General features: G+C 47.8%; 1 protein-coding gene and 1 long non-coding RNA gene across 4 annotated transcripts in view; one reads left to right on the forward strand and one right to left on the reverse strand.

The window, feature by feature from the left end:
- Positions 1-23716, reverse strand: part of SASH1 (SAM and SH3 domain containing 1) — a 324388-nt gene that overhangs the window by 239065 nt on the left and 61607 nt on the right. Inside the window, exon 1 of one of the 3 annotated variants that reach the window (XM_051855275.2) lies at positions 5995-6167. The exons of 1 other annotated variant lie outside the window; for it this stretch is intronic. In XM_051855275.2, the coding sequence (XP_051711235.2) occupies positions 5995-6051 (57 nt within the window). In that variant the 5' untranslated portion in view covers positions 6052-6167. Of the gene's footprint in view, positions 1-5994; positions 6168-23716 lie in introns of those variants that run through there. One more of the 3 variants, XM_070073463.1, reaches the window with a different exon arrangement.
- On the forward strand, positions 11567-22010 carry LOC138849572 (uncharacterized). The gene is made up of 2 exons (XR_011388462.1): positions 11567-18827; positions 20756-22010. It is a non-coding gene; the product is annotated as an uncharacterized lncRNA (long non-coding RNA).

A 23716-nucleotide genomic window follows, 5' to 3' on the forward strand; every position in this document is an offset into this window, starting at 1 on the left:
GATGACTAAGACAGCCAAAGATTTCGATAACCTTGAAGTGCCTGCACAGTAGTTTTACTTACTGTGGAAATGCTTTTATAATGATGCAAACAGGAAAGAGGAGACCTTCCATGATCCCTGCCTGCCCGAGGCATCCGGAGGTCAGAGTGTGTTAAATGTATTGCACGTGCTAACTATGCGACCACGTTGTTGTGGGAAAATGGAATCAAACTGCCCCAAGCAATCTGAGGGAGTCAGATGTCTGTGTTCACCTGCTGGCTCCTATGTGTCCTTGTTGTGTGACTCACAGAGTGATTTCTTCCCTAGCAATAAAACAAGGCTTTTTATGTCCCTTTGCTACAGTGTTACTGTAAGAACTGAATGAGTGAATGGGTGTGAAAAGCTAAGAACACTGCCTGGCACACCAGACATGGTAGGCAAGTGATTCATAATAGATCGCCAGCATTATTAGTTATGCCAAGTACTTGGACCCACGGAGGGCACTTCTTGGGTTACAAATGCACAGAAGTGTATTTGCAGGTGTAAATAGAAAGGAATTTTAAAAGTTCATGGGAAAATGTTAAAATATAAGAGGGGGCTGGCACTGTGGCATGCTGGTAAAGCTGCCACCTGCAGTGCCAGCATCCCATATGGGTGCCAGTTCGAGTCCTGGCTGTTCCACTTCTGCTTCCTGCTTATGCACCTGAGAAAACAGTAGAAGATGGCTCAAGTACTTGGGCCCCTGCCACCCATGTGAGAGATCCAGAAGAAGCCATGAACTCCTGGCTTAGGACTGGCCTAGCTCCAGCCATTGAGTTCACTGGAGGATAGAACCAGCAGATGGAAGATCTCTCTCTCTCTGTCTCTCCCTCACTGTCTCCCTGTAATTCCGCCTTTCAAATAAATAAATAAATAAATCTAAAAAAAAAAGATAAATGTATTTTGGGGCAAAACAAAATTGAAATACGTGCATTTTTTCCATAGCATACATTTTCAATAAGATTTTGAAGACCATTCTTATATATGGTTTCCAATTTAAAAAAATCTCATTTTATTTACTTGATAGGCAGGGTGACATAGAGAGAGGGAGACATACAGAGGAATAGCTCTTTCAGTTGGCTGGTTCACTCCCTAAATGGCCATAATACCTGGGTCTAGGCCCAGGCCGGTGCCAGGACAGAAACCTGGAACTCCATCTGGGTCTGCCAAGTGAGTGGCAGGGACATCAGCACTTTATCTCCTGCCTCCCAGGTTGTATTAGCAGGCAGCTGGATTTGGGGGGCGATGCTGGGGTTCCAACCAGCCCTCCCCAAGGGAAACTTAGCTAGCTGCGCCACAATACCTGTCCACAGCGATTCTTTCTTACATTTACAAATTCCCTGAGCCCCCTTCCTCTTTTCTCTCTCTCCCACATTTTTATTTTATTGTATTTAGTCAAGTGATAGGGAAAGTGGCTGAGAAAATGTAGCCCGGTGGTTGACACGCTGCTTTACAACGAAGTGGACCCAGGGGTGAAAGGGAAGCCCACACCTGACTTAAGGGCCCCCGGTTCCTTTTGGTGCCAACGCTCCTTGTTCCACCATTTCAGATTCAGATTCCTGTTATACCAACACTTTATCTTTCACCCGTATGACTCAAGGACCAGGCTAGGGCTGTAGATGAATTCCTATAACCCTTACAACAGCTCCTTAAAGTCAGCTATTTCCTCCATCATACAGTTGAGGAAAAGAAAAATAGAGAGGTAAACAATTTACCAAAGGTCATCCAGCTAGAAAGTGGAGAAGGAACACCGGGGTCATATGCTCTGACTCAAAGTTCATTCTCTTCTCCCCACTCATGATTCCTCCCTCTCTTAAAAGCAGAAGTGAGCACATTCCATCCATCCCCTGCCCTGGAAATTCTAGAAGAGTCTTCCTCAGAATGTCAGAAATTGCTGAGTGGTTCTTCATCCTCGTCTAAATACACCAACTTTTTCTATCCCTCCCTCCCTCCCTCCCATTTTCCCTCCCTCCATCTCTGTGTTGACTTAGTCATCTATCCACCTGTCCATCCATCCATTCCTTTTCTACTCATATACTATGTTCCAGGCATTGTAATAAGTTGTGAAAATAATCCCTGTCTCTAAGGATTTCTTGGTCTAGGGAAGAGGGACATAAAAATGTAAGTTTTAATTTAATTAATTAATTAATTAAATCAATAAAATAATTAAATTAAATTTGTTAAGTTTTAACCCATTGTGGTTCCTATATGGTGTTATGGGAATGTAAGTGAGATACAGGGGAGGGAAATTTCCTTTTTGAACATTTAATTCATTTATTTGAAAGACACAGAAACCAAGGGAGACAGAGACAGAGACAGAGAGACACAGAGAGATCTCCCATCTGCTGGTTCACTTCCCAAATGCCCATAGCAGTCAGATTTGGGCCAGATCAAAGCCAAGAACTGGGAATTCCATCTTGGTCTCCCAGATAGTTGGCAAGGACCCAAGTACCCGATCCGTAACCTGCTGCCTCCCAGGCTACACATTAGCAGGTAATTGGATGGAGAGCAGAGCTGGGACTTGAACCCTGGACACTGCGATATGGGATGTGGGAGTCCCAAGTGGCAGCTTAAATACTGCACCAAACCCCTTCCCTGAAAGGGAATTTCTGACTTTCCTAGGGGTGATTTCTTTTAATCTGAGCTTTGGGGGGGCCGGCACTGTGGCACAGCGGGTTTAAGTCCTAGCCTGCAGTGCCGGCATCCCTTATGGGTGCCGATTCATGTCCCGGCTGCTCCACTTACAATCCAGCTCCCTGCTAATGCTCCTGGGAAAGCACTGGAAGATGGCCCAAGTGCTTGGGTCCCTTCACCCACATGGGAGACCTGGAAGAAGCTCCTTGCTCCTGTCTTTGTGTCGGTTCAGCTCCAGCCATTGTAGCCTTCTGGGTTAACCAGTGGATGGAAGACCTCTCTCTCTCTCTGTAACTTTCTCTTTCAAATAAATAAAATAAATCTTTTTTTTTTAATCCAAGTTCTAGGAACTTTAGAAAGTTAGTGGAGGACCATCCTAAGTTGTGTGCTAAATTTCCTTGGGGATGGTGGGGGGGGGGCAGTTTTGGCCAAGGAAGTAGAGAGATAGGGGTTTGACTAGGACATCACAGAAGGATCTTAACTATGTTTGAGTTGCTCCATGAGTTTGTCAGGAATTAGAAATGGAAGACGACATTCCAGGCAGAAGAAACTACAGGGGGAAAAGTATGTGCAAATCATTTGCTTGGACTCCAGTTTAGGCTACCAATTGAAGGCACAGCAGGAGACAAAGCATTGAGGAGCACGGTGAGGGTCCAACCAGGACATGAGTGGGTGCAAGGCCAAGAGTGAATCTCCCAGGATGCACCGCTCTCAAGAGCACTATGACGGCCATTGTAAAGTTCATCCTCCAATGCCGCTATACACAATAGCACCAGTTCTTTTCTCAACACTTGCAGCAAATTCTCCGTATTTTAGGAAGAATTTGCATTCAGCAGCTGTGTTGGGAGCCTAACCTCATTTCTGAGGGATAGTGTGTCCTGAATTCCAAACAATGGCTCACAAAACTCCTGAAGAGAAATGAGGCCGAGACCGGGAGTGATGGCTTAGCCCGTGGGTGCCATGGCGACCACTCACCAGGTGCCTGGTTTCAAATATGGGGCTGGGGATCATCGGAGTGGGCAGGGAGAGAGGGTATCACCCCACATGAAGGCCTGTTGCTACAAAGGCAGCTGATTTTTGGATGAGGGGGTTTACTGTAGTTAAATTTATACAGCAGGTGTCACTGTGGAAGTCTCTGCCATACCGCTTTTATTTTTTTCTCCCCAAACCTCTGGAGTTGAGGAATTAAGTAGATAGATTAACCCAGCTGTTTAAATTAAGTTTATACTCACACATATAAACATATGTGTATGTGTGTGTGTATATATATATATATATATAGTCTGCCCAGAATTCAAGGCTCATGGGCAGTCGCTGTAGGTAGGGCAGGCGGATGTGTCCAAGCCTGATAATTCCCCTTTCTGTGCGAGTTAATCAATACATCTTCCTGCATCCGTCAGCACAAAGACCTGAATGTGCCTGCTTCCTCTGCTGAAAGAGAGCCTCTGTCTCGCTGGGTCCCATGACACAGTTTCCAGTCAAATTTTGGCATCTGAACGTGCTTCCCTCTTTCAAGTGCTGTTGTGGGCAACCCATCAACCGGGAGCAGCTCTTGGCTTCTGGACTGAAAAGGTTACCTGCCAACTGGGCTGCTCCGAATGCATTGTTTCTGAAGCAGGGGCAGCGTGGGGAACAAGCACGGGCTTTGTGTGGTCGGCACACTTCTGATGAGCACATCTGCACCCAGCGGGTGGGCTCAGCAGCCCACCCGTCTCGCCCTGCTCCTCCCTGGCCTCCCGCGCACGCTCTCAAGGCCAAGGTTGTGCCCTGGAAAGTCTCATCCCCACGGTCTTTACCTTGTTAATACCACACCTGTGGCATCAGCACAGGTTTCATGCACTGGTGCCCTCGGGTCACTCTCTTGCTGTCCTCGCAATTACCCAGGACCCCTAGTCTCTGCTCCTGGCTGTGATGAGTGCAAATCGCCCCAACCAGAGGCTCAAGAGGTCAGTTTATCTAAACTGATGCTTGCTGTAGGGTTCCCTTCCGTAATTCTGTTTTCATTCAACAAGTACTGATGGGGTACCGATGGTATCAGGCGCTGGCCCCCGCGATGCAAGCGAGCAAAACAGAGTTCGTTCTTTCGTTCGTTCGTTCTTTCTTTCTTTCTCTCTCTCTCTTTCTCTCTTTCTCTCTTTCTTTCCCGATGGTATCAGGAGCTGGCCCCCGCGATGCAAGCGAGCAAAACACAGTCCTTCCTTCCCTCCTTCCTTCCTTCCTTCCTTCCTTCCTTCCTTCCTTCCTTCCTTCCTTCCTTCCTTCCTTCCTTCCTTTCTTTCTTTCTGGCAGAGTTAGACAGTGAGAGAGAGAGAAACAGAGAGAAAGGTCTTCCTTTGCCGTTGGTTCACCCCCCAAGTGGCCGCTACGGCCGGCGTGTTGCGGCTGATGTGCTGCACTGATCCAAAGCCAGGAGCCAGGTGCTTCCTCCTGGTCTCCCATGTGGGTGCAGGGCCCAAGCACTTGGGCCATCCTCCACTGCACTCCTGCGCCACAGCAGAGAGCTGGCCTGGAAGAAGGGCAACCGGGACAGAATCCAGTGCCCCAACCTGGACTAGAACCGGGGGGGCCGGCACCGCAGGCGGAGGATTAGCCTAGTGAGCCACAGCGCCAGCCCAAAACAGAGTTGTGAAGTCACTTGAACAGCCTCCACCCACCAACATCAGGCCAGAGCATGAGTCAGAGGGGCCCCGGCCGGCTGGGCTGGGAGTGTCAGGACCCAGGCCTTAAGCCTTGCTTACGATTTCTGTTCTTTTCTCCTCTAGTCATCTTTTACGAACACGTCTAATCCCTTTTTTAATTAAAAAGGCAAAGAACGTCACACTCTATAAAATATTCTTTCCATATTCATATTCATATTCATATTTTCATATTCAGAAAGAAAGCTGCTGGGAAGAAATGCCTTCAGGAGCATATTAGCCGCTAAATAGTTAATCTGAGGGACCAGGTCCCCCGAGGCTTTTGTGGAAATTCTTTTTTTTTTTTTTTTTAATTCACAGATAAGCAAGGGCTTGGAAAAGCTCTAGTCTTGAGCTGTAAAAATGTTTCCTGGATTACAAAACCTCATTAGAGTCTCGAAGAAAAAAGAAAATGTATCTACATCATTGTATAGCTACTATATGTTACATTCTAAATGACAGGTCACAAAGATGGCCAAACCCAGCAAAGCAATTCAGAAGCAGAGGCTGCCCGGCCTCCCCGGAGGCTGACAGCCCTGGCGGTGCCTGGTGAGGTCACTTTATCCTCACGTCTCAGGGTAGTCCCCTCCCGGATACCGCTGCCTGCAACGTGAGAAAGACACCGCCAATATTTGTCATAAAATCTGAACCCTCACAGCCTACGTACCCTGTGCTGGCCATCCTCATAGCTGGGAGCTGCTCGCGGGTCTCCCGGGCTGTGCATTCACACGGGGTCTCTCTCTCTGTCTCTCTCTATTGGGCCACGCGTTCGCACGCTCACTCTTCCTCTCTGGGACAGGCGATCCGCAGCACTGATGTCAGGCTGTTCATGGTAATCTGTTTTCAATTCGGGGCAGATGTGGGACAGCCTTATAGCCCTAGGGATTATCAACTTAAAAAAACGAATCGCCTTCAAGATGATAAGTGGAGGGGGAGTGAGTACTTCCTGCGGCCTCACTGGGTTCCTTCCAAATGCTTAACATATAACACAAGAATTGTGACACAAAGGCAGTTTGCTCTTTGGTTTTCCCAGACTTTAAAGTGAAGCTTACAAGGAGCACCCAGGAACAAATCTTGCCCATGTCTCTCAGGGCTTGGAAGTAGAAATTCAGGTTCACTGGTAACATCCACCCGAGGATCCAGAGGTCTCTCTCTGCCACGCCCCACAAAGCTCTCCTGCCACTGCTCTTGACTGTCTGACTATAGTTTTCCCACATGTTGAAAGAGAATTGCTTTGGTTCAGAGTTTTCTTGGCTCAAGAAAAGGAAGGGGAGGGCTAGTCCAAGACTTCCACAGAGAAGCATCCAGAAATCCATTTAGCACGGTAAGTTGAATGTTCTAGAATGAGCATGCGTGTGGTATGAACTGTCTACAGCTTAGAATAATAGCCCGTGCTTTGTGGGGCTGACTCCTTTGCCGGATTTTAAATTCTACCAAAAAAACTTCGCTGAGATTTAATATAATTGAGCTCAATTTAATAACGTGGTAAAGAAAGCAGTTACAAAGATACTAACTTCAAAGACATCTAAAGGAAAAAAATTAATAAATTTTTCCTTTTAATAGCCTAAGACAGAAGTTCCTTATAGTCCTTTAAAATATTCAAAGTTAATGTGCCTGATGTTTCTTACACACAGATAAGTTTAGTGAAATAGTCAGAAGATGGTCACACCGAACATTGATACTCAGGAAACCTGGTGTTAGTTAATGAGGGTGACTCAATGAGTGTGACGGGACAGAGTGCCATGGGAAAGCATCAAGTCACCTAAGAGCATTAGGGCTGCCAGTTCTGCCTTCATGGGGACAGGTGGATTAAACTTGCAGGTGTTCCCTGTGTTTGGGCGTGCACTCACAGAACCATTCATCAGCACTGCAGGGGGTGGTAAGGGCTCAGGATGGAACACAAAGGGACCTGTCCCCAGGTCTCTCCTCAGGCAGTGGCCCTGGGCAAGCCACTGGCCAGGCTACCCACAGTTTCCTCACTGGTGAAGCGGCTGCATTAGGCAGATGACTTCTCAAGTGCAGACCCCAGGGATCAGTGGTGATGCAATCACTAAGACCGGCAGCACAGAAGGTCAAGTCCTTTGTGTTCTTGTTTTCTTTTCTTTTCTTTCTTTCTTTTTTTTTGACAGGCAGAGTGGACAGTGAGAGAGAGAGACAGAGAGAAAGGTCTTCCTTTGCCGTTGGTTCACCCTCCAATGGCCACCGCGGCCGGCGCGCTGATCTGAAGCCAGGAGCCAGGTGCTTCTCCTGGTCTCCCATGGGGTGCAGGGCCCAAGCACCTGGGCCATCCTCCACTGCACTCCCGGGCCACAGCAGAGAGCTGGCCTGGAAGAGGGGCAACTGGGACAGAATACGGTGCCCCAACCGGGACTAGAACCCCGTGTGCTGGTGCCGCAAGGCAGAGGATTAGCCTACTGAGCCGCAGCGCCGGCGTGTTCTTGTTTTCAAAAGTCATCACCAGCTGCTTCTAGCTCAACATCTCAAACACAGATTTATTTTTATTCACGAGTATGTCTGACAAGGCCAGTTTTAGTTAACAAGCTGAAACCGAGGGTAAGGAAACCTACTACTCTATTCAGATTAGACACCTAGACTTCTGTTTGGGTCATAGGATTTTAGGGAAGCAATTATCAACGTCATAACTTCTGGATTCTGATCCTGCTCATGGGTATCATTATGTACTCAGTAATTAGGAGCAGATTATTGTTATTTTTAGCCTTCTTGGCATTCTTCTTCTTTTTAAAAAAATGTAAAAATTATTTGAGAGAGAGAAAGAGAGAGAGAGAGAGCGCGATGGACAGAGATTCCTTTATCTGCTGGGTCACTCTCCAAATGCCTGCATTAGCTGAAACTGGGCCAATCTGAAGCAGAGAACTTGGAACTCAACCCTAGTCTCTCACTTGGGTGGCAGAGACTCAATTATTTGAGTCAGCATCTGCCGTCCTCCAGGGGGTGCATTAGCAGGAAGCTGGAATCAGAAGACAGAGCCAGAAATCAGAAACAGGCACCCTGGTATGGCACACGGGAGTCTAAAGTGGTGTCTTAGCTTCTAGGCTCAATGTCTGCCCCAGGACCACTTGAGGAAAGCCAGATGCAGGGGACAGGGGGCAGTTTGGAGAGATGGCAGGGTAGGGCGGGGGACATCCGGGGAACAGGGTACTGTGGTTTGGTGAAAGCCTCGGTTTGTGAGTTGGGAGACCCAGGTTTTGATTCCAGGGCTGCTGCTAACCAACCTTATGACCATGGCCACGGAGTCTCCCTATTCTTGGCCTCCGTCTACTGGTTTATGTAAGAAAGGGGCTGGCCTGTCCACTCTCCTGCTCTCTCAACCTCCAAAGAAGAAATCTTCCCCCATGGGACGCAGTGTTTGTTTTACAGTTTGGCTCCCATGAGCGCAGAAGCCCAACCTCACGTAATCAGTGCATATCAGGTAATAACCGTAGTTTATGCAACAATCGAAGCTAGCCACTGTGATGATCTTTTCACAAGTGTGGGGAAACGCAGTCACCTGCAGGAACAGCTCCGATGTGCCAGCAAAGCCCCGTTCCCAAGATCGTCACCAGAAGCCTTCTTTCCATCAACAGGTCGGTACTTCTCAGCTATGAGCCTTCTTTAACACAGCCATGTGAAATCCCAGTGTTGTGAGTTGAATTGTGCCCTGGGCCCTATTCCTAGAGTCATATGTTGAAGTCCTAACCCCAGTACCTCAAAATGTGATCTTATTAGGAGACAAGATCTTTACAGAGGCAATGACATTAAAATGAGGTCATCAGAGTGGGCCGTAATCCAATGTGTGATAAATCTGTTCAGAGACTTCGAGGAAGCCATGTGGCATCCAGGAGCTAAGGAGAGAGGCCTGGGATGCAGCCTTCCCTCCAGCCCTTGGAAGGAAGCGACCCCCCCCCCCCCCCCCCACTGATCTTGCACTTGAAGCCTCCATACCTGTGAGCTGGTAAATTTCTCTTGTGTAGGCACCCCCCAGGCTGTCATGCTTTGCTTTGGCAACCTCACCAGTGGGCATGCTCTGGCCTTTGTGCATTCCTTCCTTGCATGCCCCGATGGCTCTAAGAGTCTCCATACACAGATCAAGGCACTGTAGAGGTCAAGGATGTGGGAGGTGGGAGAAAGAAGCCCTGGGAACAGACCAACAGTGGGGAAAGGTCTTCCACAGCAATCGCTTGTAGTTGCTAAGGAATTTCTGACCCGCCCCAGCCCAAGCACACATTTTAACACTGAAATGACTCAACAACAAAAAACACAAAATGCAAAAACCAATGCTCAGGACCCCGTTCTTGCTCAAGGTGTGGGGTCCACCACGAGAGTCAGGGCTGTGTTCTGTCACCTGTTGGCGCTTCCACAGGGCTTGTGATCCCAAGCATTTATACCACACTCTCTCATTAGAACATAAACTGCTGCAGCAATAATGTATTATTATTTTACACCCTGAAAAGTAGGCTACGTTGATTTTTTCTAGTGAAGCATTCCCTCAAAAGTAAAAGGAAAGGACTTGGTGAACACACATTAACACACACACTTATTACTCAGAGCAAGTTGCCAAAGTTTCCAAAGATAAAATTCAGGCTGGACCCAGCATCATCATTCCCAAAAGTCTTATCTGGCAAAGCTTCGGAGGAACTTATATGAGGTTATTACTAAGGAGACACAATTTTTCCAAACATATAGTCATAAAAAAAAATCTCCACTGTCAAGAAAGACAAGAGCTTAGAGATAAATATCGTCTCTAAATACCGAAAATATTTATGGCTCATACAAAGCTGAGGCAAAGACAGACAGGACTCAAGCATACAGGAACTAGGAAGAAGGAAACATCAAGGTTAACTACCTAGGCTGGGCAGGTGGCTGTGACCCCAGAGGAAACAGAATTCTGCAAGACTTGGCTTTTCAAAGGCGAGCCTAGAATGTTCCGCAGGAACTGACAGACGAGGGTCCTGGCAGAGCGCGACCCTTTCATCGGTGAGGACGGGTGGAAACAGCAGCTGTCCTGCCCGGTCGAGCTGTTTTATACCTTGGGCATCAGCAGTTGACTAACTTCCTATGAGGAGTTTCAAAAAGTTCATGCGAAAAATTGCGGCTTTCCCATAAACTTTTTAAAACCCCTTCACATTTGTTTTATGACCTAGCAGCTTGTCTGTAGGTGATTTATGTTAAAACTCATCTGCCGAATTTTCCATGAGAACTCAAAGTAATATAGCATATGCTTTATGGGGCTGTGCAGTATCTCCTTGTAGGAGGGGGAAATATACTAAAAGTCTAGTTGTGTTGGTCCCATCTGGAGGTCAGATCCCACCGGGCATGCTCAAAAGTTCAGTTTATTATTTTATTTCTCAATATTCAAACATGTATTTCTGAGATGAAAGAATTCTTTTTTCAAGGCATTTCTTGGCATTCCAAGTGATTGGATTCTGAAAAGTTTCATAATGTTGAAAATCTTTTCCATCAGTCAAGACTTTCTGGACTAGGAAGTGGTGGGTGATGGCTCCTGCACAGAGAAATAGCTGAGTTGTACTGTATTATTTATTGCTTGCATAGTTGCTTGACATACATTGGCCTTCTGTGCATGGGATTTGCAAAGTTCCACATGATACAGAGATGATTCAAGTGTGAAGACTTTAAACAATATCCCCTCCAACCCTCAGGCTATGATTCTGCTTGCTGCTTCTGATAACAGTGAAGGGTGCGTGTTGAAAATGTAGACTCCTAGTCTCCTTCCATTGGAAGTTGGTTCTGTAGGGATGGGGGACTCCGGGGCTCCTCATCACTGGGCAAGTCTAAGAAGCAGTTTATTCCCTTGCACTTAAACACGGCTGGATATTGGAATCACTTGAGGAGTGTAAAAAACAGACAAGTAACGCCGAGGATGGGTTCCCCCTGCAGAGATTCTACCCTAGCTTATTGCATGATCTGGGCATTTGGATTTGTTTTTGAAGCTCCTGGGTGGTTCTAATGTACAGCCAAGGTTGAGAGCCACTAACCTGGTGGTTGAAATAGCAGCCTGCTTACTGTACACGTGTGAAGCCAGACGCTCCTGCAAACAGGACTTTTACCTCCTGCATCTCACTACAATCTTTGACAACCCAGGGAACTGAGCAGAGTTGATGTGATCTTTCTCTCCTAGGTAAGCAAGTGCTTTGCTTGAGGTCTAAGCAGAGTTCTTGAATCGATGAAGCTTGTTTTGGGTAAGTGATTACTGAACTTCTTTATGTTTTTGTGTGCTTTTTTTTTTTTAAAGATTTATTTATTTATTTAAGAGGGAGACAGAGAGAGGGAGAGACAGAGGGAGAGGACTTCCATCCGCTAGTTCACTCCCCAGTTGGCTGCAATGGGCAGAGCTTGGCCAATCTGAAGCCAGGAGCCAGGAGCTTCTTCCAGGACTCCCACATGGGTGAAGGGGGCCCAGCACTTGGGCCATCTTCTACTGCTTTTCCAGGCCATAACAGAGAGCTAGATCAGAAGTGGAACAGCCAGGACTCGAACCAGTGTCCATATAAGATGCTGGTGCTGCAGGAGGAGGCTTAGCACCACAGCACCAGTCCCTCCAGCCTCTCTTTAAGAGAAAAGCAAAAGCAAAGCCAAGCCCCCTCTTGTTTGCCTAGGGCTTTTCTAACATTAGAATTGCTGTTGATAATGACACTAACAACAGCAGTGGCTGCTAAAATGGATCCCGTCTGCATGTTGTGCTATGTGTTCTGCATACATTATCAAAATTGTCTTGTAGCACTTCATCTTTTTAATAACTTACTTGAGGACAGGGAGAGAGAGAGAGAGCGAGTGAGCAAGCGAGCGAGCGAGAGAATCTTCCATTCACTGGTTTACTTCCCAAATGGCTGCAATAGCTGGGGCTGAGCCAGGTCAAAACCAGGAGCCAGAAGCTTCATTTGGGTCTCCCCATGGGTGCAGGGTCCTAAGCACCTGGGCCATCTTCCAGTGCTTTCCCAGGAGCATTAGCAGGGAGCTGGATTGGAAGTGGAGCAGCTGGAACTCAAACCAGTGCTCAAGTGGGATGCTGGTGCTGCAGATGGAGCCTTAGCCTTCCTCCTACAGTGCCAGCCCCGCCTATCCCCATTTTTCAGGTGAAGATACTGAGGCCAAACCCCTATAATGTAAAGGCAGGGCCCAGCCCCTCATCTGTCTCCCTTAGCCCAAGGTGCCTTGCCTGTCCTTTGAGAGGCATTTACTGAACTCAGGGAGTGATACAGCTGGCCCAAGAGGTTCTAATCACCAGATTCAATAAGCCGTTTTCTTCTCCAACAGATAAAACCGTGTTGGGCAGTATTGTCTGAGGGGGGAGGTTGTGTAGGGGGAATTCCAGGTACAGGAAGGGAACTTCTAGGTCTAGGGCAACAGGTGACTACCACTTACAGGTAACCCCTTCCCCCCACTGCCAGAGCATGGCACCACTGATTCATCAAAGAAAGGTCACAGCACCACTGACCAACCAGGAACTGGACACGAGCTGAGCATACGTCTCTCAGCCTCAGTTTCAATCTACAAAAACCTTCCCCTTGGCTCCCTGGGGAGCCCAAGAATTAAGCAACAATTGTCTGGCTCTTGCTCTGCACTTTGCAATAAATACCAACTTTCTTCTATCGCTCTGATGTCAGTGATTGGCTTTTGACGTGTTGGGTGAGCGGGTCTAAGTTTGGGGGTTCCATAGCAAATCCTCCAACTAGTTTGGGAGGTGGTTTGACAACAAAACTGAGGCTTAGAGAGTAACTTGGTAAAGGTTACATTCTTTTTTTTTTTTTTTTTTTTTTGATTTATTCGTTTGAAAGGTAGAGTTACAGAGAGAGAGAGAGAGAGGGAGAGAGAGAGATCTTCTATTTGATGGTTCACTCCCCAAAGAGCTGCAATGGCTAAGGCTGGGCCAGGCTGAAGCCAGGAGCCAAGAGCTTCACTTGGGTCTCCCACGTGGGTGCAGGGGCACAAGCACTCAGACCATCTTCACTGCTTTCCCAGGCTCATTAGCAGGGAGCTGGATTGGAAGTGGAGCAAAAGGGACATGAACTAGTGCCTATATGGGATGCTGACGTTGCAGGCTTAGCTTACTGTGCCACAATGCCAGCCCCAATGTCATATTCTTATGCAAGTTTAAAACAATTTTACCTAAACCTCTTCTTCTTTTCCTACTAGTCAACCAAATTTTAGCAAGCAGCAGAGAGGAAAGAATTTGGGAAAGTATTTGAGAGTAAGCTATTGTCGACCGTCAGAGTGTACCCAAGTTGTATAAGCACTTCTAATATGGGGTCTGACCCTTGTAAGAAGCTTCCAGAGCTGCCATTTAAACACATGGTTTTATTTTTTCTTCAAAGCATGAGTATTATATCTTGAACAGTTTAATTGGAGAATCGTGGGTTATTAATTCTTGACTAACTCTGCCTTTCCAGAGATGGTCCTGAGGCTTGGGGGCCTTGTTCCCAAATGATTTTTACTCACTGTGAAATCCTCATCCCCAGGACAAGGCTTAACACACTGCATGACTCAGGCCAAGATGGAACATTCATTTAGTTTTCAAACATTTCTAAAACGTGGCACTTGGCTTCTGTTAAGTCAGAGTTCAGACATCAAAGAACATCCAGTCAAGAATCTTGGTTCTACCAGGGGCATTTGCTGTAGCATTCAAGATGCCAACTGGGGTGCCTCTATCCCATACTGGGGTGCCTGAGATCAAGTCTCTTCTCCCAGTGCCAGCTTCCAGCCAAGGCAGACCTGGGGAGAGGCTGCAGTGACAGCTTAGGTAGTTGGGTTCTGCCATCCACAGGGAGGACCTGGATGGAGTTCCAGGCTGCCAACTTCAGCCTGGCCCAGCCACAGCCACTGTGGGTATTTGGAGAGGGAATTAGGAGGCGGCAGCCCTCCCTTAATGCCATAATGCCTGTCTTTTTTGGCCTCTCTGCCTTTCAAACGAGTAAAGTGAGGAGATATACACTAAGAAAAAAAAGACTCTGGTTTCTAGACATTCACGGTGCACGGGGAGCACCTCGGTTAGTTCTGTAAACATCTTACAGAAATCTGGGACTGTTCCAGCTAGGGAGAGGCAGACAGGTGGAACAGAACAGCATTGCCTTACCCCTCCAATTTCCAAGCCTGTCATTTTGTGTGGGAATCTAGTTCCTTTCAGCAAAGTGCAAGTTATATCAAGACTACAGAGAAATTATTCTGTTATATAGCCTACAAAGAGAATAATGGCTACTAAAGCTTAAACAATAATGCATGATCTTATATACAAAGCCGAATTTACTTATAGAGCAATAGTCATTGAGCATACAGTGCACGCCACGTGCTGCTAACACAATGATGGCACAGAGCTTTTCTCTCACAAAGCCCACTTTTAGATGGCCGGGCATTCAAAGGCAAGGCAGATCAGTAAAGCAATGACTGTGTTAAAGTAAAAAGGAATCACCAGGGGACTGACATGGAGACTGTTGGGAGAGAGCAGCCACCCAGACAGGGCAGGCACAGGTGGCATCCACCCTGGAAGAATACGACGAAGCAGCTCTGCTGAGTGTGGGAAGCAAAGCAGCGCAGGCAGGGATGTGCTAGTGCAAAGTCCCCGAGGTGAGGGAGGAGAGGATGGCGGAACCGGAGACAAGAGGAAGCCAAACAAAACGTTAGCAAAGTGGCACAGTCGACAACAGGAGAGTGTGGACCTTATCCCAACTCCAACAGGAAGCCACTGAAAAATTTTAAAGAGAAGCAGCATAATATGATCTGAGCCTTCCTTGTACTTCTTGGGGTGTGTGGAGGAGGGAACAGGGGTTACTAACAACCAAAATGACCTTTTTCCTCCCAAGCAATACTTGTTAGCAGAAATTGTGACTGGCACTGTGGCTCAGTGGATTAACCCACTGTCAATGGTACTAGTTCAAATCCCTACTGCTCCATTTCTGATCCAGCTCCCTGTTAGCCTGGGGAGGCAGCAGAAGATGACCCAAGTGCTTGGGCCCCTGCACTCACACAAGAAACCCAGCTGGAGTTCCAGACTTCTGGCTTTGGCCTGGCCCGGCCCTGGCTGTTGCAGCCATTTGTGGGAGTGAACCAGCAAATAGAAAATTCTCTCTCTCTGTCTCTCTCTCTTCCTCTCTGTAACTCGCCTTTCCAATAAAATAAGTAAATCCTTTTTTAAAAAAAAGTTCCCTTGCTTTAAAAAGGTTATCTCATCTTTCTAAAGCAATCATCTGTGAGCATACTCCTTCATATTTTTGCAGGAACAACAGTTGCTCTACCTTCAAAAGCAGGAGAAGATTTATAGACAAATAATTTCACCTGCCGCACCCAGGCTGGGAATGCAGCTCACGACACCTTTTTTGGGTCAAAGTAAAATATAACAGAATCCTTGTCAAGTGTTGCCAGGGAAATGCATGTCTTTTGGTCTCCCCTTCATCCGAGAAAGATGCTGTGTTGAAAGTGAGCATGCTCCAGCTCAGGGCAACCGCATTAAGTCCCAGGTGGAGCCCTTGGAATTCTTCACTTCTTTGTTTTGGACAGGTAGTGGTAAACAAAACACAAAGGTATGCACCAAGGCCAAATGATTGCCACACGCTGTCATTGTGACAGGGCTCTGAGCAGCCCCGATGTAGGGAAGAGTTAAGACTTTCACACTTCCCAGGGGCTGGCTTAGAGACAAATCTTCTATGCTAATGCTATTTTTTTCCCCACTGTCCAGAGAGGGTAGGAAAATAGTGACCCTCCATGTGCTGTAGAGTTGAACTTGAGCAGATGGGAAATGACACCTGACGTAGTCTCACGGCTCCAAGAGTCACACTCTCTTTGCCTCTTGGGAGTTTCCTTTTCAGGTTTTAGCTCGGTGCAAAGCATAATTCCATGGTTGAGTTAAGAACTCCAAAAACAGGGGCCTCTAATGGAAATGTGGACTGACGCCTCCTTGCAGCCGTGCTACCGGGCACTGCTCTCATTGTCAGTTTTAATGAGAGCTGTTAATATTACCTCCATCAGAATGGTTGCCCTGGGCTGGCGTTCTGGGCTGTGCACAGGTGCTCCAGGCTAAAAATGTAATGTAGGTGATTACATTATCAATGAGGCACAGATGTGCTTTCTGCCCGACTGCACGGTGGTGTTCCTGCCAAGTGCACGACTCTTGTGGCGGGCCCAGGTCTGCTGGTATCAAAATGCTGCCCTGGTTCAGTGAACCTGGCCGTGGCCTTCTGTTTCCCCAGGACGGGAATTGAGAAAGCAGGCTTAGGAAGGCAAGCAGGCTGGGCTCTCCAAAGGCAGGCGCCGGCCTCCTTAAGAGCATGGAGCTTGTCCTGCTTTCTCAGAGAAAGCTCGGGTCATTGCATAGTCATTCGCTGAGTCATCAGGTCCTGGCGCCTCTCCTGTGCCAGGTACCCTGGGGAGTCGAGGTTGCTCTTGCCAAAGCGTCTGCCTTCAGGCACCCAGCTATGGTCTCTGCTCTCTCTGCTCTGATTGCCCAAGACTCTTGCCTCCACTGCCCCTCCCTGAGGCTCTGGCCTTAGCATCCAGGTGTTGAATGTTCACCTGAATTTGCCACCCAGCATCTCCTCTCCTTTGACCTTGAAGCCTCCATTTATTGAGCTTTCTCTTGTTCAATGTGGTCCTTGGAAGCCAGAGTTTCCTTCAAGCCGGCAGCTGTGGGTCCTGCTGTTAAGCCTGGTGGCCTCCCTGGCATTGCCAGACCAATGTGGAGGCTGGGAAATGCACCCGAGGGGCCAGAGTTGGTGCAGCGCTGCACCGCTCTGTGGCATCAATGGAAAGTTACCTGCAGGGAGAGGAGGGTGGCTCCAGAGGAGAAAAAAGCAGGTTCCCTGTAGTATGAGGAAGTGATTTAGAACGGATCTGGACTTTTGAGAGTGACACACTCTTGCTGTCCAGGAAAATTTCTGTCTTGCACAAGAGCTAAATGGAAAGAAAGGAGACCATGCACTGGCTACAGGGCAGCCTGCATACTGTGTGTGTGTGTGTGTGTGTGTGTGTGAGAGAGAGAGATAGAGAGAGAGAGAGAGAGAGAGAGAGAGAGAATGAGAAATGTCCTATGTTCCTCAAATGCCTGAAAGAGGACTGTGCCAGGAGCTTGTCCTCAATCCAGGTCTCCCACGTGGGTGGCAGGGACGCAAGTCCTTGAGCCGTCACCACTGCCTCCCAGGGTGCACATCGGCAGGAAGCTGGATTGAGAGTGGAACTGGGCCTCCAGCCCAGGGACTATAATGTGGGACGCGGGCATCCCGAGCGGCGAATTGACCATTGCTCCGAACATCCGCCCCATCATTGCCCTTGTCGGCACAGAGGTAACGGGCACAGGGAAGGGCCTGGGAAGTGTGTGTGTGTGTGTGGGTGTGTGTGTGTGAGCTTGGAGAAGGCCGGAGCGTTTCCCTCGGCATCTGAGAACACTGACCTGGGGGAAACACAAGCAAGGCCCCTACGCTCTTCCTTCCTCTCGCTTGCTGTATATCCCTGGACTCTGAGAGATTCTGGAGATAAATGGGCATTGTCTCCTCCTTCCCCTCTGCCTGCTCCACCTCCCCTCCCCCACCAGCCTTATTTCAGCTCCCCTCCCCCTTTCCTCATCCCCATCTCCTTTGACTGATGGTTTCGCAGTGGCCCCCGCCCTGCAGGGCTGTCATTCCTGCACCGGCTTGGAGGAGCCTGATGCTGTGGACAGCAGAAGCGAGGCCCTGGTGTACTGTGGCCGTTCTACATGGCTGGCCTCGTTCTGAAGGGAGTCACTTGACAGGCAATTTGCTTCCACCACCTGTATCCAGAAGCCCTTTGCTAGGGCTGTGAAAAGCATCCAACCCGCGCCTCTCCCAGGCTTAGCTCTCAGTACATTGTTCTGTTTCCGCTCATCACACATGGCCCTGTTTGTATTTCCATTTGGCGCTTGCAATATTCTGATTACCTCTCCTTTCTCTGGGCACATAGGCACACACTTCGCAAGGGGAGGGAATGCACAGACATAAGGAACCCAACAGTCAATAACAGAAGGTAAACGTCAAACTGACTCAGGAAAACCAGGGGGTGCAGTCAGGCTCTCCAACAAGAGGCTGCGTTTGGATGAAATACGGAGGGAGAAGGTTGACTTTTAATTGAGGGATTTACTGTGGACTTTTTTCTGTGAACTACCAGGTGAAAATCTTCTGGACGACGATCTCAGTGGTAGAAAATTTGGACAGCACATTCGAATTGAAAAAGTCCTTTTAGGAGCTTCACCAAACAGTGCAGATTCAAAACAAGGCACACAAGGAACTGATTGGTATTGGTACATTTATATGCCAAATGCAACCATGGTCCGTAAGATTGTTGAGGGGGCAACTAGAAGATGACTAATGTGTCAATTTGACACTTGAAAATAATTTTGATTTCAAACAGGAAGGTTTGAAGGTTTGGCCTGGTGGTTAAGACGTCCTTGCACCATATCTGAGTGCCTAACTCTGGTTCCCATTTCTGTTTCCGACTCCAGCTTCCTGCCAGTGCTGACCCCGGGAGGCAGTGGTGATGGCTCAGGTAATTAGATCCATGCCACCTACATGGAAGACCTGGCTTGCCTTCCTGGCCACCGGCTCTGGCCCCAGCACAGCCCCGGCCATTTCAGCTTTCAGAGAGTGAATAAGTGGATGGAAGCTCGCTCGCTCTCTCTCTCTCTCTCTCTCTATCTCTCTTCCTCTTAATTAAATGAAAAAAATCTTAAAGTAAAATAGAGGTGCATTCCAATAAACATTTTTACAACAGAAAAATTAGGCTTCTTCAAATTTCCTGAAAATCTAAGGGAACATTGTGAAAATAGTATCCTCTGATGTCTCTTCTTTTAGTGTCTTCAAAATATTCTATATTTCAATATATATGTATATTATATTTAAAGTTAGACAAAAGAAAAAGGTTGGCTTTTAAAATATGATATGTTGTTTGGAAATACAAACAGGGAAAGAATAATTTTAAAAGCCAAGCTTTATAGTGCCTTGAAAGGTGTTAAAATGATTAAAAATGTCTTCATCTTTAAAAAGCTTAGCATCTCAAGGCAAATCTCCCTCAAGCAGATAGAGCTTGATTCATTTTTTTTGGTTTGTTTTAAGATTAATTTATTAAAAAATTTATTTATTTATTTGAAAGGCAGAGCTGGGGGGGAGAGGGAAAGATAGAGAGGTCTCCCACGTGGGTGGCAGGGGCCCAAGCACTTGGGCCATCTTCCACTGCTTTTCCCAGGACATTAACAGGGAGCTGGATTGAATGTGGAGCAGCCAGGACCAGAACATGAGCCAGCACCCAGTTTTGTTGCTGGCATTGTAGGTGTCGGCTTTACCCACTGTGCCACAATGCTGGGCCCCTCATTTTTTTTAAGCATTTACTTATTTATTTGAAGGGCACAGACACACACACACACACACAGAGATCTCCCATATGTTGGTTTATGCTCCAAATTCCTGAAACAGCAAGGGCTGGGCCAGGTCAAAGGTAGGAGCAGGAACTCAACCTGGGTCTTCCCTGTGGGTGTCAGGCACTCAACAACTTGAGCCACTGCCTCCTGCAGTGTGCATTAGCAGGAAGCCAGAGTTGGAGGCGGAGTTGGGATCTGAATCCAGGCACCCTGATCTGGAATGCTGGCGCCCCAAGAGGCAGCTGAGAGGTATGCCAATGCCTGCCTCTAAGCCTTGGCCCATTCTTAGTGCAAGGGAATCCTGTGCTTGTCCATACTTCTCCATCACCGGAGATTCAATTCTCAGCTCCATTTTTTGCCAGGTATTTCTTCTGCATTGGCCTTATAATTCATTTTGGCAAGGGAAAACTGCATTAATTTAGCTGTGTGTTGGGTTCTGGCAGTAGAATGATGAGCAAGGCACTGTAGCTCTGCCTTCACGGACAACACAGCCATCGGCAGAGAACAAGCGACATCATGGAACTAGGCCCGAGATGGGAGAAGTATTACTTATGTGGCCGTTAGTAGCAGTAGCTCAGCGCCCCACAGGTTTGGGTGAGGATGTAGGAGTGGGTTTTGAAAGGAGAGTTTGGTGGAGATTATGGTGCAGTCGGTGAAGCTGCTGCTTGGGGGGCGTGCATCCCTCTTAGGATGCCGCTGTGAGTCCCCGCTACTCCACTTCCAACCCAGCTCCCTGCTGATGCATCTGCGAAGCAGCATCTGATGGCTCAAGTCCTTGGGTCCCTGCCACACACAGGGAAAACTTGGATTGGGTTCCAGGCTCCTGACTTCAGCCCGGCCCAGTGCTGGCTGTTGCGGCCATCTGGGGAGTGATCCAGCAGATGGAAGCTGTCTCTGTAACTCTGCCTTTCCAGTAAATAAAAAATAATTTTTTTTTTTAAGAAAGAAGAATCCAGGGGCAATGGCCAGACTTCTTCTCTGCTTGTGCAGTCCCCTGGAAGAATCTGAGGACCGTTCACACCACTGGCGTTGCTCATTCTGTCTTTTCCTTGACTTCCAGTTGGATCCTAGACACGCTGACACCTTGAGCATGAGGATGAACTTGGCTTCTGCTTTAACTTGCCTGGTCACAGACACTTGTCTCGACTCCAGGCTCATCTGGAACAGCAGTTGCCCCCAGTCTGGGCACGACCATCTCCCCAGATCTCTCGCAGATGATGGTTTTGAGTGCTTTCTGGTCCTAACACACACAGGGCCATGGTACCAGAGGCGAAGAGAAAATCAGCAAGACGCCAGGCTGTGTGCACTGGGACATGGTAGGCATGGAACGAGCAGACATTGCGTCTCCTTTCCTGAGATCAACGTGGAAGCTGCCGAGTCCCTGGCAGCAGCTCTCAGACGTCTCGTGCGTGCCTTTCGGAAGCACCTCGGGCTGAGACGGCTCTGAAATGTCCGACTGTTCCACCCTGGTGAGCATTGAGCTCAGGTGTGGAGTTCTCCTTGTGTGCAGAACTCTGGAGTGCAGCTGAGACGCACGTGGGAACACGAGAGCAAGAAGTGAAAAGTGTGGGCGCTCTGGGGCAGTAGGCAGGGCAGACAGCCCGCAGAGCCTTTCTGCTTTTGGTTGATGGCAGACTGAACTCCTGACCGAAGGGAAGAAGCCCGCCCACTCTTTTGAATGTGTGTCTGATGTTTCAGGGTCCCCTCACTGCAAGGGGCAGCTTGGGCAGGAGTGAGGATAGCTCAGAACCCTGCAGCCTGTTTGATGAATTAGGTGAGATTCTGGCCCTGTCGAGGATCTGCTAATCTTGGAGGCCAAGGACCCTTCAGACAAGGGCCTGACAGTCGCAGGAATAATCTCAAGCCACGACCCTTGTTTTGTACCTCTGACAAAGGTACATGGCAAAATGAAAAACACTGGGAGGTCACGGTCATACAGAGAGTAAGACCCTAGGCCTTGGAGTCCCAAGGTCTGAACCATGGCTTCACTACTCTTACGTCTGTGCCTCTGGGGAAGTCACTTAACCCTTCTGAGCCTGTTTCTACATCCGTAAGATGGGAGTAAGAAAAAGATCTGCTAATAAAAAATTTAAAACCAAATCACATAATGCCCCATAAATATGTAAAAACTTTATATGCCCATTAATTTTTTAATGTAGAAAAACTAAACATAAAACACAATTGCAATTAAAAAAAGAAAAAGATCTACTCAAGTGTTTATTGTGATAATTAAATGAGATAATGAATATAAATTGTTTAATGCAGTGCCCTGTCAAGCAATATTTAATAAATGTTTAACTATTGTTACTGACAAACATGTCAAGTCTGGAAAAACCAATGCTTTAGTTAGGTGTCTGGAGTTAGTTCCAAAAATGGCTTAGTCTAGCAGAAGCAAGAAGTTATACATATACTAACAAGTTAAAAATGAGAAAGTTGGGGTGAGCCTTGTCATTGAACCAGATGGGCTGGTTCAAATCCTCTTTGCTTCCCATCCAGCTCCCTGCTAATGCACCTGGGGAGGCAGCAGATGTCCCCAGTACATGGGTCCCTGCCACCCACATGGGAGACCTGGATGGAACTGCTGGTCTCTGGCTTTGGCCCAGTTCAGCCCTGGCTATAGTGGGCATTTGGGGAGTGAAACAGTGGATAGAAGATCTCTCTCTCTCTCTCTCTGTATCCCCTTTCTCCCTCTACCCTTGTCACTCTGCCTTTCAAGTAAATATTTTTTTTTTAAATGAGAAAGCCAAAATACTAATTTACTCATTTATTTAGCAACATCTGTGGAGCACCTCCTAAGTGTTCGGCAGTGGGCAAGACCCAGGAGTGCAGACGTCAAAGTTTGTGTCTTGGAACTGATCGATGAGTAATCCGACAAGGACAATACAGCACATGGGCTTAGTGAGTGCAGTTTGGCAGATTTACGCTTTGAAGTCCCCAAGCTCGTGAGACAGGAACATGGAGGGATGGGAAGCCAACGTCCTCCCTCTGAAGGAATGGAAGAGGGAAGTCAGGAAGCCACGCGAGGTGACCTCGGGCCGCATGGGACCCAGCTGAGCTGGAGCTCAGGAGCTCGCTTCTCCCCAGCCTGGGTTGTCATCCTCTGGGTCCTCATACCAATGCTGGCCTTGGGAAGTGGTTTAAGGAGCTTTAGGCCAACCCTCTGAGACTCAACTTCAGACCAAGTTTGGCGTTAGGAAAGTCAAGCCGTGTGCCCCAGATCTGATAGCCGCCCTTTTGCCCAGAATTCCTTAATCTAAGGTTTCCCCGCAGAACTAGGCTCTTCCTTCCCTGAGTGTATCTGAAGACTCCAGTCCTGGCCCTGAGCTCCATGAAAATGGGTGCAACCCCGCTACCTCGCAAGACTTCACTAATGATACTTCCTGTACCCTTTAGGCCTTTGTATTTTATAACAGCTTTATTGATAACTCTCTTAGCATACAATGTTGTCCTCAAAAACGCATAATTCAGTGGCTTTTGTAAATTCACAGGGATGTGCAAACATGATCACAGTCAATCTCAGAACATTCTCACTACCCAAAAAGAAACCTCGCACTCCTTAGCGGCCACCGCTGATTCTCCCGTCTTTCAAATTTGGCAAATGCTAATCTACTTTTCATTTCTATAGATTTGTCTCTTCTGAATATTTCACATAAGTGGATATTGTAGACTGAATTGTATCTCCAGAAAATTCTTATTTTGAAGCCCTAAGCCCCAGCGTGACTGCATTAGGAGGTAAGGTCTTTAAGGAGGTGACTGAAGTCACAGGGGGAGCCCTGGTCTGATAGGATTAGTACCCTGATGGGGACAGAGAGTGCTCCATGGGAGCAAAGAGGAAAGGCCACGAGAGAACCCAGCAAGGAGGCACCTGTGGACAAGTCAGGAAGGGAACGCATCAGGAACCTCCCTCGTCGGCATCTTGGCCACGGAAGTTCTCAAGAACGCTGCTCTGAACATTCAGGCAGGCGTTTCTGGGCAGGCACGTGTGTTCCTGTGCTTTGGGTAAATATCCTGGAGCAGAACT

The sequence above is a fragment of the Oryctolagus cuniculus genome, chromosome 5 (genome assembly GCF_964237555.1).
Source record: "Oryctolagus cuniculus chromosome 5, mOryCun1.1, whole genome shotgun sequence".
In the NCBI taxonomy this organism is placed as follows: Eukaryota; Metazoa; Chordata; class Mammalia; order Lagomorpha; family Leporidae; genus Oryctolagus; species Oryctolagus cuniculus.